The sequence below is a fragment of the Halichoeres trimaculatus genome, unplaced genomic scaffold, assembly GCF_033239565.1.
Source record: "Halichoeres trimaculatus isolate MK-OKI-2021-1 unplaced genomic scaffold, fHalTri1.1 fHalTri1_scaffold_8, whole genome shotgun sequence".
In the NCBI taxonomy this organism is placed as follows: Eukaryota; Metazoa; Chordata; class Actinopteri; order Labriformes; family Labridae; genus Halichoeres; species Halichoeres trimaculatus.
Genome location: NW_027437186.1, coordinates 22,222,668 through 22,237,926, shown reverse-complemented (window position 1 = coordinate 22,237,926; position 15,259 = coordinate 22,222,668). Strand labels below are relative to the sequence as shown.

General features: G+C 40.6%; 1 protein-coding gene across 2 annotated transcripts in view; it reads right to left on the bottom strand.

Moving 5' to 3' along the window:
* The window catches only part of oprm1 (opioid receptor, mu 1), a 49,783-nt gene extending 42,635 nt beyond the window's left edge, over window positions 1-7,148 (bottom strand). Inside the window, exon 1 of one of the 2 annotated variants that reach the window (XM_074676208.1) lies at window positions 6,551-7,148. In XM_074676208.1, coding sequence (XP_074532309.1) covers window positions 6,551-6,879 — 329 coding nt within the window. In that variant the 5' untranslated portion in view covers window positions 6,880-7,148. The remainder of the gene's footprint in view (window positions 1-6,550) is intronic. The other variant, XM_074676209.1, reaches the window with a different exon arrangement.
* Window positions 7,149-15,259: the final 8,111 nt, after the last annotated feature.

Genomic DNA, 15,259 nt, shown 5'->3' with positions numbered 1-15,259 from the left:
ACAGGGAGAGGAAACACAAAAGACAGAGAGTGAGGAACAAAGAATCTGATGAATGTTGACCCTGATGAATTGTGGTCCTCTGGGTACACATCCTCTAACTTTCTAGAAGTTTCATTAGCCAAGTTCAAAATGTTGTAAATCACCATATTCGCTCACACACATCACTTTCAACACGAAAGCCCATTTCTTTGCTGTGACAGACAGGTGGGGGACAGCTTGGATGTCCTATATCTGCTGTCACAAAACAGCCAAGGCTGAGAGAGCTGAAAGTAATGCCCTTACATCGATCATCTGCTTTGTAGGAAAACAAGTTTGGAATCCATAATAAGAGTGTGGCTGCCATCTTATACATCATAAATGCTCTTGTACCCTCGCCAGACAGTGAACCCAATATTAGAACAATTCTGGGGCATGACTAATGCTTCAGGAGGTGATTTCACCTCTATTTGACCGGTGTTTCTTCTACACTTTGTTTTTTCCTGTGAAAAATGCCAGTGTCAGAAGAAATAGAATAGAATAGAATAGAATAGAATAGAATAGAATAGAATAGAATAGAAAATAGAATAGAAAATACTTTATTTATCCCCGAGGGGAAATTCAGGAGTCACCGCAGCATTTAAGAAAACAAAAGTAAGGAAGAGTATAGAAAGTGCAAAAAAAGTCCATAAGAAATTAGATGACGACATCCCGTCCACCACTTGTCCACCACTCTCCAGCCCAGCCAGTCTCCACCTCCACAGGGTCCAGGACTGAGCCTCCCCAGAAGTCTGTTCAGTCTCTGTCTCCTGGATCCTGTCTGCTCACAGCAGGCGAAGCTCCTCCAATGTGGCGCCGGCGTCCGATGTCAGCTCCGTCAGCCACATCCGTGAACAGCACGATGCCGCTGGGTTAGCACAGCTAGCTCGTCCATCCCCCGGGGCTAAATCCCACGTTCCCAACAACGATGGATGGAAGGACAGGTCCACGTCGTCACCTCCCAGCTCACATCCGAGAACCAGCACGTCGTCCTCACCTCCTCCTCCTCAGCTCGAGGGAAATCATCAAGCCCTACACTAGTTAGCATTGACATGCTACAGGCTGCTAACAGCTAATTTTGCTTGTAAACAATGCAGCCATGGTTACATGTAGGATCTCCAGACAAACACAGGAGAAAAGTAGTAAAAAATATCGCCGAAGCCACAAAAATTTTGGTGTCCGACACCGACAATGAACCATACAAAGTGATGATCCACTCCAAATACAAAGATTACGAAAAAGAGACAAAAAATTACAAGAAACGGACAAAGACGAGAGAGCTGCTGCAACAGGCAGCTACTTGGGTAGCGCCTAGCAACGGAAAGAAAAAATGGGTGACAGAAAAGAAGAAGAAGTGTTCCTTTATCTGGATATTTTTAGCTATAGATCAATTGGCTTACATGAGGGTAGCTGTTCTCAGCATAGGGGTGGGTAAAAATATTGATGAATCAATGCATTGAATTATTGCCGCACCCAATTCAATATCAATTCAGCAAATCCTATCAATCGATTCATCTCCCGGCGAATGGAGGGAGAGTGTGTGTTATCCCTGTTGTGTGGACGAGGGCCGCGAGAAACCAGATAACATAAAAAAATGGCAGCCAAAGCGGCAGCAGCATAAAGCCAGATCCTTGAGCTCTAAAGTGTGACGTTTGGGTTGTTTAATTTCTCCAAAAGGTGAGGTGACTAGAGCTGCACGATTATCGCAATTGCAATCGCAATCGCAATGTCAGCACATGCAATTACGTAATTGCAAAAGAGGATATCGCAATCGCAATCACAATGTCAGCACATGAAATTCAGATTTTTCTCCATGATAACCAAGCAAGTCTGTAGACTCATCATGACACAACTTTTTTTTATTAAATTGCAAGCACAATCACAATCGCAATATTGTCCACCTAACCGCAAATCGCACCTTTTCCCCAAATCCTGCAGCACTATAGGTGACATACCATATATGTTCACATGGGGCATGAAAATCGATAATAGAAGCATTTAAACCAATATCCAATTAATATCCAATCAAATCAAATCAAATCAAATCAAAGCGATATCAAATCGAATCATATCGAATCATATCGAATCGAAATCGAATCGAAATCGAAATCGAATCGAATCGAAATCAAATCGAAATCAAATCGAAATCAAATCGAAATCGAATTGATTCCATTTTGATTCAACTATGATTCCCCTCCAACCTAAAGAATCAAAATCGAATTGAGTTATGAGGTGCTTAGCAATACCCAGCCCTATCGCAGAGATATTGTTCTGCTATCCAAGAAAAACTGATGAGAAATAGTGCTGCAATAAATCCAGTGACAATCACAATGTGAGAATGTGAAATTGTGTAATCACATAAAGGGCTGGGATATGACATTTAAATGACTAAATGTGTACCTGTGTGTTTACAAACATTTACCCAGAAGATCAGTAACTTCAAATGATTTCCTATAAAAATTATTGAAAAATTCACACAAATCAATGTCTAACAGGTTTGCAATAACAGACAGTACTGGAGAGAGCGCCATATCTGTAAACAAACTGAATGTTAACAAGATGGGGGTCTTCATGCAGGAACACAGGGAAACCTCCCCTACCTCCAAAATTAACTTTAGCTTTCAAAGGAGCACAATTTAATATATAGATTCTGGATTTAACAGTAACTCAACATGTTGCACCTAGTACACTTGCCTTTTTTTTGGTTTGTTTGTTTGGCTAGAACTGACAAATTCTATTAAAGAACAATGGGCCTCAAACACCAAGGTCTGCCCATTGCTCTCCCACCCGCTGGATTATAGAACAGGGAGCTTTAAAAAGACGTTTCAGGTTTTTACAATAAGGTTTTTTTTTTTTTTGAAAACACCGGCGTGAGGAAAAAACAGAGACCATATAAACCCTTGAAAAACCACGATCTCCTCTCATCAAGATCTCAGTGCTGCATCCTTCTTAAATCAGCAGTAGGGATGGAATGGTTTATTAAAAACATCTGTTTAGTTTTTGTGTGCTTTCTGTCTCTCCCACGTTATTTCTCTCACCTACAGCATCAAGGACAAATACATGCAAATGGCATATTATGCAAAATAGGCGATGGTGTCATTAGCGACTTTTAGCGACTTCTGGGACAGCCAATAGCGACTTTCCTTACTGAGGAGTTGGCACCAGATTTAATGGTGTTTCAAATGGAAAACTGTCTAGGTTTTATTTGATAATACATGACAAATTTGAAAAAACTGTTAACGGTGGATTACTGGGATATCTGGCATTCTGGGGAGTTTATAACAACAACAATAAACACCAAACTAAATCAATACCATGACCCCAAAATTGTGACCATTAAACCATAATGAGATCTGGAGCACGGATTTTGTGAACTGTTCCATCCCTAAATCATCAGGGAAATCAACCATCTGTCATCAGATTTGAAACATTCAAACCCTTTGTCTTACACATCTCTTTGTAATCTGACTCTTTTCAAAGTAATCTTTATGCATGATCCATCAACAGTGCTCAAGCAATGCTCCTGTAATCAGCGCTGATCAAGAGCCTTCTTGAATCCACTAGGGTGTTGTACAAAATGATAATCAGACCTTAGACCTGCAATAATAGCATAAGACTCGACTCAGATGTTATTGCCTATAATAAGACCTGACCTGTGTGGGTCCGGGGTTGAGGGCTCATTTATAATAATTAACCTTTGAATACTCCACTATTTAAGTGTTTGCTGAGGAAGGACTAAAATCAGGTCAGGTGTGTTGGGCTTTTCTTTTGTTTCCTCAGCTATCTTTAATGATAATATAGTTTGATACAGTAAAGATGGAGAATATCAATGTTCTCCCCTTCTTAAAACACAAACCTAAATAATTAAGATTCCGAAGATTTCAGAGAGGGATAGATTACTGTGCTCGTTAAAACCGCACAGTAAAGGAGAGTTAAAAGACTCTGTGTTGGAGTTTGCATTTTAATTTTTCCTCCTCTCTACCACTCTTGTCAAAATAGCTGTCAGTCATATCTTTGTTCTTTTCTATAGCGTCAATTAACTGATTCAAGCAGAACAAAGGCGCAAGAATCAGAGCAACATTGAATAACTATGAAAGCAGAAAAAAAAATCTAATTAAATATATTTTCAGATTTGAACGCTGGATCAAATTCCAAATGACCACATAGATGAGATGTTGATATGACCTCTGCTGTAGTGCGGAGAAATGTGTTTGCTTCACTTTTGGAGAGCTGTTGTGCTGTCTACCTTTTTATACCAGTCATCACTGTTTCTCGTTGTGGCTGCTTAGTTCTCAGTCTGCTTTGAACCCTGTGGCACAGATAGTCTGGTCCCACTGGTTATGTTCGTCACTGATAATATCTGAGCTATGCAACTGAACTTAAAGCAGGTTGAGGAGTATGCTACAGCACTCTAAACTCACTGATGGATGTAACCACTCTGCAGGGAACACTCTTTGCCCAGCAATAATATTTTAGCTTTTTAGATTATATGACATTGATAATGTTTTATTCAGCTGTTAAAGTGGCAGGTTATTTAATCTTTAGAGCCCAACATTGCTTTAAGCATCAGCTGCCCTGTCGATGGCTGGGAATTTAATGGGTTTTGTCCTCATAAGGCTTTGCTGAGGAGGGTGAAATATACTGTATTCATTATTCATAATCAGCTGAGCACAGAGGCTGCACATTTTGTCCATGGCACAATAATTTCATGTTGGACAAGCACTGCTCAGTGCTTCTGTTCCCCTTGACTGTAGACATGTTAATACACATCATTTTATAACTCAATTGAAGATAATGTTCATCACCTCAATTATATAACACTGCAATCAAACCTCAGTCTGCTTCTACATTAAGTATGAAGTGTAGCGCTCCCATTCCTGAGCCTGAGGCAGAGCTGTGGAATTGAGGGTCTAGAGAGAAAACAATAGGAATGGATGCAGAAAACAAACTGATAAGAGTTGTGCTGGACTATTTGGGGAAGCACTCAGACTGAAGAGGATCATGTGTGCAGTCTGGCAAATGAGCATTTACTTGGTGCTGCATCTGCCCGTGGAACAGTGGGGGAGTGAGAGGAATTACGGGTGTCAGACAGTAATTGTAGAGGTGGTCGAGAAGTAAATCAAATAAAAGAGGCGATTTTAACTCTCTTCATTCACTCAGATAGTGGTTCAAGCACCTGTCTGACAAGTTTAGTACAATCCTTCTTCCACTCCTTATTGCTTCTGTCAGATCTATCCAGTGGTCCTCACCTCCTCCTGTTATCATCTTAACTTCCTCATCTCTCGTGTCTTTTGTACCATTTTCTCCTCCCATCGTTCCCTGACTTCTATCACCTAAATGGGTTTGCTTTAACAAGTACTGAAATCAGATGGGAATTGTCTTGTGGAGACAAGTGAGGGTTTTCGTGCCGACTCACAAAACCCTTCTCAAGACAGAACTCTCCCAGGGTGGATATGCTTGACAGAATAGGTTACCTTGAAAGTATTTGTCTGGCACTGAAGCAAAACTTGAGTCCGTTTTATCAAATCAGGAAACTTGTGCTGATCAGTCTTGTGTCAAACTTTTGAAATACTTCCTTCCACTGACTTTTCTCATCGTAATAGTACATTGTTGACTGTAACTGCAGGTGGCCTTGAATTTCTAAAGTTCTACTCCCCTCATCTTGTGTTTTGGCCTTTGGTCTATGTGACAGGCCTTTTATGGAGGACATGACTACATGAGCCCCATGAATTCTCTTTTAAGCAGAGTTTGAAATATTGATAAAGAGATGTGTGCATGTCAGATGAAAGAATATATCCAGTGCCAGTGTTCCCTATCCAAGAAAGGAGCAGGAAATATGTGGAGGAGCATTATACAATCTATTTTAGAAGAAGTAATTCTGCAATGGAAATTACACTTAATAATATGCAAATGGCTCACTATAATTGCTTTACCAAGCTTATATAAGGGTTTTCATCTAGTTTACATGAAGAACAACCATAAGGGAACATGATACTTAGCATATGAAAACAGAAGCCTTTAATGGGACTCACTGTTTCCGTTGGGAGCTCACATGGGAGTAATATACAGCATTTTGCAATAACAGTGAGATTTTCCCACTTCAGCAAGGGCATGAAAGAGGCTCAAGGGAAAGGAGCGTGTGTTGGCTTCTTGACACATACACAACTCGCCCTCTGTTGTTGTACATGTGTCTGTTTGGTGCAGATGTCTGTCCTCTTCTTCTCCCCTCGCTTGGCTCGCTTGTTTATGCGCGCGGGAGCAACTTGCCGCGAGCTTGATGGGATTTTACGCACGAGTGACAGCTGGACTGTCAACACTACATTCACATGGTCACACTCAGCCTCATCAGAACACAAACACAGCTTGGTGCTCAATATGCAGCAACAGGTTAATGGAGAGTCTGATGTTAGTCAGGTGAAGGCATGTTGGTGATGGTTGGTGATGGTTGGTGATGGTTGGTGTGTTTGATTGTAGGAAATACAGCACAGAGAGCGAGAGACAGCACACATGTTAGTGTTCAGGGTACTTTTCTTACCTGACCACGATGTACATGACCAATACGTTCCCCACCAGCCCCACCACGCACACGATAGAGTACAGCGCGGTGATTACAATCGCGATGATAACAGGGTTGGCGTCGTCCTCGAGCCTGCCCGTCAGCCTGCGGTCGCCGTCACATCTCACCTCCGTGAAGCTGGTGCTGTCGTTGCTGTCGGTGAAGTTCCGACAGAAGCTACTACTGTTGTTAAACACGGGAAGCTGGCTCCGGTAATCCGCGTCTGAACCGTTAACTGCGCTCTCCATGGTCCTCGGTCGGTAGTGTGAAAGGTAACTGTGCTGCACGCGCCTTTCTCCACCACTCATGTGCTCTTGCCGGTGCCTGCGATGTCCCACAGTGAGCCTGTCTGTTGTTTGTTTTAGAGAAGTGCTGCCTGACACGCGCGGGACAAAGCTCCCGTAACGACGAATCCCCGCGTGCTATAGAATGTGGCCGCGTGTGATATAGAGTGAGCACTGACTACCCTCACGCGCCACAGCCTGTACAGAACAGAGGCGACTGAGTGAAAATGAATTAGTTCGCTCCCTTGCTCCCTTCCTACATTGGTTCTATCCTCGTCTCCTTTTAACAATCTCAGCCCTCCCTTTTCACAAAATTTATTTATTTTTCGTTTTGGTCTTCCTCCGTCCTAAAACACTCCCTCGCGTCTCTTTCACTTTTTCCCCCTCATTACATTTTTTCATCCTTATTTTCTTCCTTTCTTTACCTTCTTCCCTGAGATACCTATGAACTCTACTTTATTACTGTCTTTTTTTATTTTCCCCTTTACTTTTTCTTTTCCTTGTCTGCCTCCTTCCTCTCTGTCCATGCTTCCTTCCATACTTTTTTTTCTGGCCTTTTACCTTTCTCAGTACGTACCCCCTTGTTCTCTCGTTAAATTTTGTCTCTCAATCATTTCCTTTCCCTTTTGATCTTCTTCATTTTTTCTAATTGCATGTTTCTTTTTATTGCCCTTTTGTTCTTCTTCCTTGCTCCCCATCCTTTTTTCTCTCTCTCCTAATTGTTAAGCATCGTTAAGTATTAGGCGCCACAACTCCAGAGGTACACTATTGCATGACAAATCCATCATACCAAAAACTCCCCCTATAAGTGACTCTGCATTGCATTCGATAAAAGAATCAAATAATGAGTCCACAAATTATATACATCTTTAAAACACCAGCAGCCACAGCTCCCCAACACAATCTGGGGACAGGGCTGGATGTCTAAGAGGAGTCCGGGGATTAGCTGTCAAGTTGTCCATGCATGTACAAGCAGCACTTTAATGAGTCTCTTCAGCCCCAATTTCTGTTTTCAGCGCACTATTGTAATCAGTGAAGCTGAGCGAGGGGATGTAGCACAGTGTAATCCAATAGGGATTGATTTTAATCAAGATAATGTCCCTGCTTGTCTCATTAGAGTTTCAAGAGAGGCACAAAATGGGCAAAGATCATTTACAGAACGTGCTTGAGGCCTGAAAGTGTTCAAGAGAACAACTAGTCATCAAAGTCAGTGTATATGAGTTTGTTTTTACAGGTGCTTTAATCAACAAAAGCTACACAATAAAAAAGCTTGTTAGCTGATTGTATGGGGGATTTAGCTGGATAAAAAAAATAAGAGAGTGTATTTGTCAGTAGCAAAGGCTCAGAATTTTTATTTCATTTAGAAGGGATAACACATTAATCTGCACCATAAATCAAACATTCCCTCTAACAGCTCAGATTCATATTTTACAAAGTAGATTCAGCTCACTGGCTTATGCACAAACACTCCTTAGAATGTAAGGTCAGCTTCCAGCTTGTTTGTGTTTGTGCCGAGAGGTATGTGATTCATTGTTGCGAGACTGAGCAGCGCTGCATCAGAGGCTCTTTGCTCAGCATCAACTGGGCACAGATGGGCATCTGACATTTCAAAGATAGATGCTTTTATTATTTTGTATTAATTCAACTTAAGAAGGGATCTTACTCTCACTTTCCTTATTTTTTTTATATTATCATTTTTACTCTGACTTTTGATAGCTCGCACTAGATTTGGCTTTTGGTTAAAGATTAAGGACTTAATGCAGAATCCATCAAAGCTTAAACTGAAATGATTTTAAAAGGAAACCTCATGGCATGTCTACAAAAAAAGTTTCTCAGAACTGAGTAGAATCTGTCATCCCCATGGACGTAAGATTTTACTACTGAAGCTCAACGAAACCAAAATGTGATTAATTTTAGTTTCTAAAACCCAGCACTCCTGAAACTTTGGACCCTGTGGAGATGGTCTTAACACATTTTTGTCTTCCGTGTAAGTAACTAATTTTCCTGAAATATAAAATCATGTAGTTCAAAAGAAAAAATAAAACAGTCTTAGCGCTGTACCACTTGAGTCAAGCTTCCAGAGTCAAAAAGATATTTAAAACTCTGTAGGTCAACTTGTAATTTGCATCAGGAAAGTGTCCAAAAGGATTTACTTCCACTCTCCCAGACAGAAAAGTGGTCATACTGTTAAATTTCCTTTGTTTTGCTTTGTTGCTTTAGTTTTGTTCGATGAATGCCTCTACTCTTTACCTATTGTGACACAAATTACAGCAAAAAACTGAATTATGTTGCACATTGTATATTTCAGTCTTAGTTTATTTCCTTTTTGATTTAAATCTAACTTGCAGAAAACAGCTTTTTGAGAAATGAATTCAGAAATATGAGGACTTTGGTGTTTTAATTTATGCTGCAGCACAGTTTCACAGCAGCTTTATAGAGGAGGAAATATTACAGTCAATAATAATGCTTTTAATGTACTCATGGGAATGTTTTCAGATGAATGGGGCTGATGGTTTTGTTGCACACACACAGGAAAGGATCTCAGACATTTCAGGCTGTTAGAAGATAAAAGAGTAAACGTCAAAAATGAATCTCCTTTGTGCTGCAAAATAATCGGTGACACTATTCAGAGCTCCCACTGAGACGCTCCTCGATTTGTTTTGCAGGGATGAGATAAGCTGTTGTTGCATTTGATATCCCTGCTCTCCCATTCCTATATACTTTGAAAGTGTGTGAAGAAAATCACACTGTGGAGCTGTTATTCCTCTGAAGTGCTACCTCTGCTCCAGTCTTCTTCTTTGTGTGAACTCAGTTGGAGGTACAGGGACTTCCTCCTGTTGCCACGGTGACAACAGAGGCAAGATGAGCTCTTCACAGACTCCGCAGGTGAGCTCTGTGTGTGTGTGTGTGTGTGTGTGTGTGTGTGTGTGTGTGTGTGTGTGTGTGTGTGTGTGTGTGTGTGTGTGTGTGTGTGTGTGTGTGTGTGTGCATTAGATGTTAACTATGCAGGAAAAAAGATGGTTTTTACAGAAGGTAAAACTGACGATTACACTAGCCTGCACACTTTAAAACTTATCAGCTCTAATTAAATTCCAAGGTACCTGCTCATGCCCACATGGTTATTTCTGTTGAAAAGCAGGAAAGGTCATCTTGCTGTAAGGAGTGGAAGAGGAGAAAACAAAGTCAGTTGAAAGATATTACGTAACCTAGAGGTTAAAACGTGTTTCTGTAACTTTAACACATTTCTGCTTTTTACACTTTATCCCCAGGATATCTGTCGCAGCGGCCACAGAAAGGCACACAGTGATCCTGAACTTCTGTTTTCCTCGTTTCCTATCATTCCTCTACTATAAGGAATCTGAGGCTCTAGGACAAAGTGGAGAGTGTGATTGACTATAGAAGAAACTCATCAAGCTCTTTGTAGGTGATGGACACGTGAACCCCCATGTCTTTAGCTGACTTAATGCCTATATTGAATATTTGATTCTGAGTGGTCAGTAATATGCAGCACAATGGTATGTTATTTCTACATAGCATACTGTTTCCTCTGATCACAGACTCTATCAAATACTTTTATTCATTGCTGAATCAGGTGAAAAAATCTTTCAGCTGAAATGTAAAGTTGCACAACCTTTGACCATGAGCAGCCACCCTGCTTCACGTTTAGGTCTTGCGCACTTTGAAGGGGTTCTACTCCTGTAACCACATTATCCTTTGCATAATAGATCTGTAAGCTTTTTCTAGAGAAACTGTGAGTGTGACATGGCTGCCTTTTGCAGCAGCTCTCTCTTTTTTGTCCGTTTTTTGTAATTTTTTTTCGTCTCTTTTTTGTAATCTTTGTTTTTGGAGTAGATCATTACTTTGTGTGGCTCATTTGTTGGTCATGGACACCAAACATTTTGTGGCTTCAGTGATATTTTTACTACTTTTTCTCCTGTGTTTGCCTGGAGATCCTACATGTAACCATGGCTGCATTGTTTACATGTGAACTCAGCTGTTAGCAGCCTGTAGCATGTCAATGCTAACTGGTGTAAGGCCTGACGTCTTCCCACAAGGTAAAGAGAAGGAGGTGAGGACGACGTGCTGGTTCTCAGGTGTGAGCTAAGAAGTGACAACATGGACCTGTCCTTCCATCCATCCATCGTTATTGGAAACATAAGATCTATCTCCAATAAGATGGATGAGCTAGCTGTGCTTACCCAGCAACAGAGGGAATACCAGAGGGCAGAGTAGCATCATGCTATTTACAGACATGGCTAACGGAGCCAACATAAGACACCAACGCCACATTGGAAGAGCTTCACCTGCTGTGAGCAGACAGGATCTAGGAGACGGAGACGAAGCATGACTGAAGAAGCTCAGTCCTGGACCCTGTGGAGGTGGAGGCTGGCTGAACTGGAGAATGATGGATAAGCTGGCATCATCTGTTTTCTTATGGACCTTTTTGCACTTTCTATACACTTTTTTACTTTTGTTGCTGTGACTTCAATTTCATTGTACTTGTTACAATGACAATAAAGTTCTATTCTTTTCTATTCTATTCTATTCTATTATTATTATTATTATTATTATTATTATTATTATTATTATTATTATTATTATTATTATTATTATTTTAGGATTATTGAATAAATCCTGTTGGAAATCAGTGTTTGGTTTTGTGCTGGCTGACCAAACAAACCAAACTCTACAGGATTCAGCCAGACTCTATCAAAAGTTATCTTTGGATCTGAATGTCTGTGCATTTGCTCTTCTTTTTTTTCAAATACATCATGTAAAGGACATTTTCACTGTTTTTGTTTAAAAAATTGCTCTAGAAACTTCTTTCACCGTGTCTCATTATGCAGTCTTTTTCTGTGGAGGTTAAACAGCACCTGTCGAGAGAATTTGCATCACTGCATCTTTATTTGAAACAACAGACACTCCTTCAAATCAAAGAGTAGATGGTTGCACAGTAAAGCAGTCATTTACATTGGCTGTTAGGGATTTCATAGAAAACTTGATTTAATTTTGTTTGTATCAGAGAGGAGTCTTGACTGGCTTACAGTGAAACATGGCAATAATGAGCTCCAGCTATAGCTGTAAAGGATTTGTACAGGCTATTTCTGTGCCTCAGGCTTCACACCCTTCATCTCAACCCAGCACCTTTTTTCCAGCTGTGATTTCACTCACTATGCTGCAGTTCAAAAGAAAATGGGGGATGGATGACTCAGCAGACATCTTGTTTTTCCGACACATGAGTAGTCACGAACTGTAGTCTCCACAACATTTGTAACTTGATGGAATAACCAGTGTAATAAATATAACTCAAGAAAACTCACAAACTTTTTACAACAGATAAGTATTTACAGCAGAACTGAGTTATTTCATGAAGTAAAACACTTCTTTTTTCGTAAAGCCTATTTAAAAGACTCAGAAGGTTGACTTGCAAAATTATTTTGCCGACTAAAATATATATGATGTTGTCAAGCTCATTTTTTAAGCTCGGAAAATTTCAAACTGAAAAGCTCTACAACATGAGAAAAGTGTTTTGAAAAATTGTTTATAATGTTCATCATAAGCCATATTATGACTTCTTACTGGGGTACTGAGCGTGAATACTCTGAATTAACATTCAAGGCACGAGTTGGGAGGTTGAGGAAGGTCTCACCTAATCTGTCAAACATGTGATCAGTCTCATCAGTGGGCCCCACACAAGGCTACAAGAAATCGAACAGAGACCCTTGACCTGTGGCTATTGACAGTGACCCTACATCACCCATTAATTAAAACTGTAGCATAACCTTTGACCTTTTGTTGCTAAGAAAATCCAGACATTGAGACAAAGGCATGTCCTCAATCTCTGGGAGCTTTTCGTTCTCTCTAAAACAACACAGATGACATTAGACTTGTACATATTACCCTACACGAACGTCTCTATTTTTCATTGTCATTTAGTCATTCATGCTTTGCTCTATTTGGACTCAGAACTCCAGACTGTTTATTCCATTGCACCATTTTTCACTGTAAGTTAAAAATCCTTTTCTTCCAAAAAAGGATCAACCTGCAGTTACTGACACTGACAACAGATTTGAAAACCTGGCCTAATCCTGATGTCCACATTCATACAACCACTGACTTAGAGGCGCATTCCCGCTAAGTCTGTCAGGGCTTAGGGCTGTCCCAATGTAAAATTGTGAAGTGTGGGAGGGCTCTCAGGCTGACTTTCTGAGCCCTTAATGCAACCTTTCTATTGGTCAGCATGTTTGCGGACTTAGCGTGAGGGATTTACCCACAGTTCATTGCAATGTGACTTGAAAACATATTAACACAGGTTTCTCAGTGGAAGCCAACAATCATGGCGGGGTAAACAAACGCATAACACAGAAATTTAAGACAGACGGCAAATAAATATTGCAGAAATAAGAAACGATGGTAGTGCATCACAGATATGAGTTTGCCTTTCTTTTAGAAAAATAATGTATAAAACAGTCTTAATCTGGCCAAATCTTTTTATCTTTACACATACTGCCTGTTTAAGGCTTATATGTTATTAATTTTACTTTCATATATCACTTCAACTATTTGTCGTTTCATGTAAGTAAACTGTGTTTCATGAAGGATTTTTTTTCTTCAATAAGCGTCTAAAAGCAGGGAGGCTTGTGCAGATGCATCCTGCAATCTTATTGTGATGTTGTCCTCTGTGATTATTATGTTCAGTAGAGATTCAAATTAGAGCGTTTGTTCTCAGCGACAGCAAAAGCTCCATGACTGATTCTGATGTTCGAACAGATGATTTGACTTTTACATCAGGGACAGGATCAAAACGAAACAACTCACAATTTTGACAGAAATGGAAAATAATACACACTTGATGGAAAAACAAACTGAGCTGTGATTAGCAGCTTTGTGAGCTCTTGAAGCGTCAGGTAATCAGCGTAGCACTTTATGTTTAGACCTCTGAACCCAGAGAGCTCTTGTTTATGCTCAAGTTGCATCAGGCAGAGACTTGCTGATTTATGACAGTTCAGCAAAGGTAGACAAGCTGAAAATGAGCACACACTGACAGGACTGCTAATTATGATTTCCATAATCATAGCTTTTTCATGCTGAAACATCAAGAATGATGAGACATTACCATGCACTTATTTTATATTTGAAAGAAAGGATGCATGATGGCCCATAAAAGTGACTGCTTTAACATTATTCAGAGTTTAGATAAATTAAAACAACCAATAAAACCTGCTTTTATTAACTTGGGAAAAAGCCTAATTTCCATATTTTATGCCTTTTAATTCAGAGTGGACAGGACAGGAGAGGGAGTGGGAAGCAGCCTGAGACATGCTACAAAGAGGCCACAGGTTGGATTCAAACTATAGACTGTATAACATATAGACAGAGTCTCCCCGATGTTACCAATCTGTTTCTGAAATGGAAAATGAAGCACATCAGCTATCACGGCCATATTGGTAGAGGCAAGGGCTTTGCATACAGCTAAGAATATGAGACAATGTGGAAGTGCTAAAATCTGCTGTTTCTCGAGTGTTCGCTTGAGGCTGGCTCCGGATGTACTGGAAGCCACATACACACCAAGCCAAAAAGCCATTTTCAAAGCAGAATTTAACCTATTTACAGCCTGGTTCAAAAAATGTCTCCTGTCTGAGTCGCTAATTTTACTGTCAGCACCGACTGTATGGGGGGTGAATATTGTCCAACTCGGCCGTTCAGAGGATATTAAGATAGCGAACTCCCCCAAAAAGAGGCACAGCTGAGGGTCATGTGACCGACAGGTGCCCTATGGCTGTACATGAAGCCCTTGCCACTACCAATATGGCCGCTATGGCCGATGTGCTTCATTTTCCATTTCAGAAACAGACAGGTGACGTCGGGGAGACTACGTCCATGTTTTATACAGTCTATGGTACAGCTATAGGGCTCCTGTCAGTCATGTGACCTGAACTGTGCCTCTGATAGAGTGAGCTCACAATCTTAATATCCTCTGAACTGCAGAGATAGAACCCCCCCCATACAGTGTGTGCGGATGGTAAAATTAGCAACTCAAAGAAGACACGTTTTTTGAACTAGGCTGTAAATAGGTTAATTTCTGCTTTGAAAACGCCTTTATTTGGCTTGGTGTGTATGTGACTTCCAGTACTTCCAGAGCCAGCCTCAAGCGAACACTCGAGCACATTTCCATACTGTCGAGTCTCATATTCTCAGATCGGAGGTTGCAGCTTGATTCAAACCTGGATTCCTACCTGCTTAAAAGCTAGCTTCATGGTTTGCTTGACCAAAACTGCCATACCATCACTCCGCACAAAGGATTTTTTAAGCTAACTCTGTAACCATCACCCCGACAAAGATGCACTGAAGGATTATCAAGCAGCAGTAGCGTACGATGACACTGTTATCATCAAACCAGAAA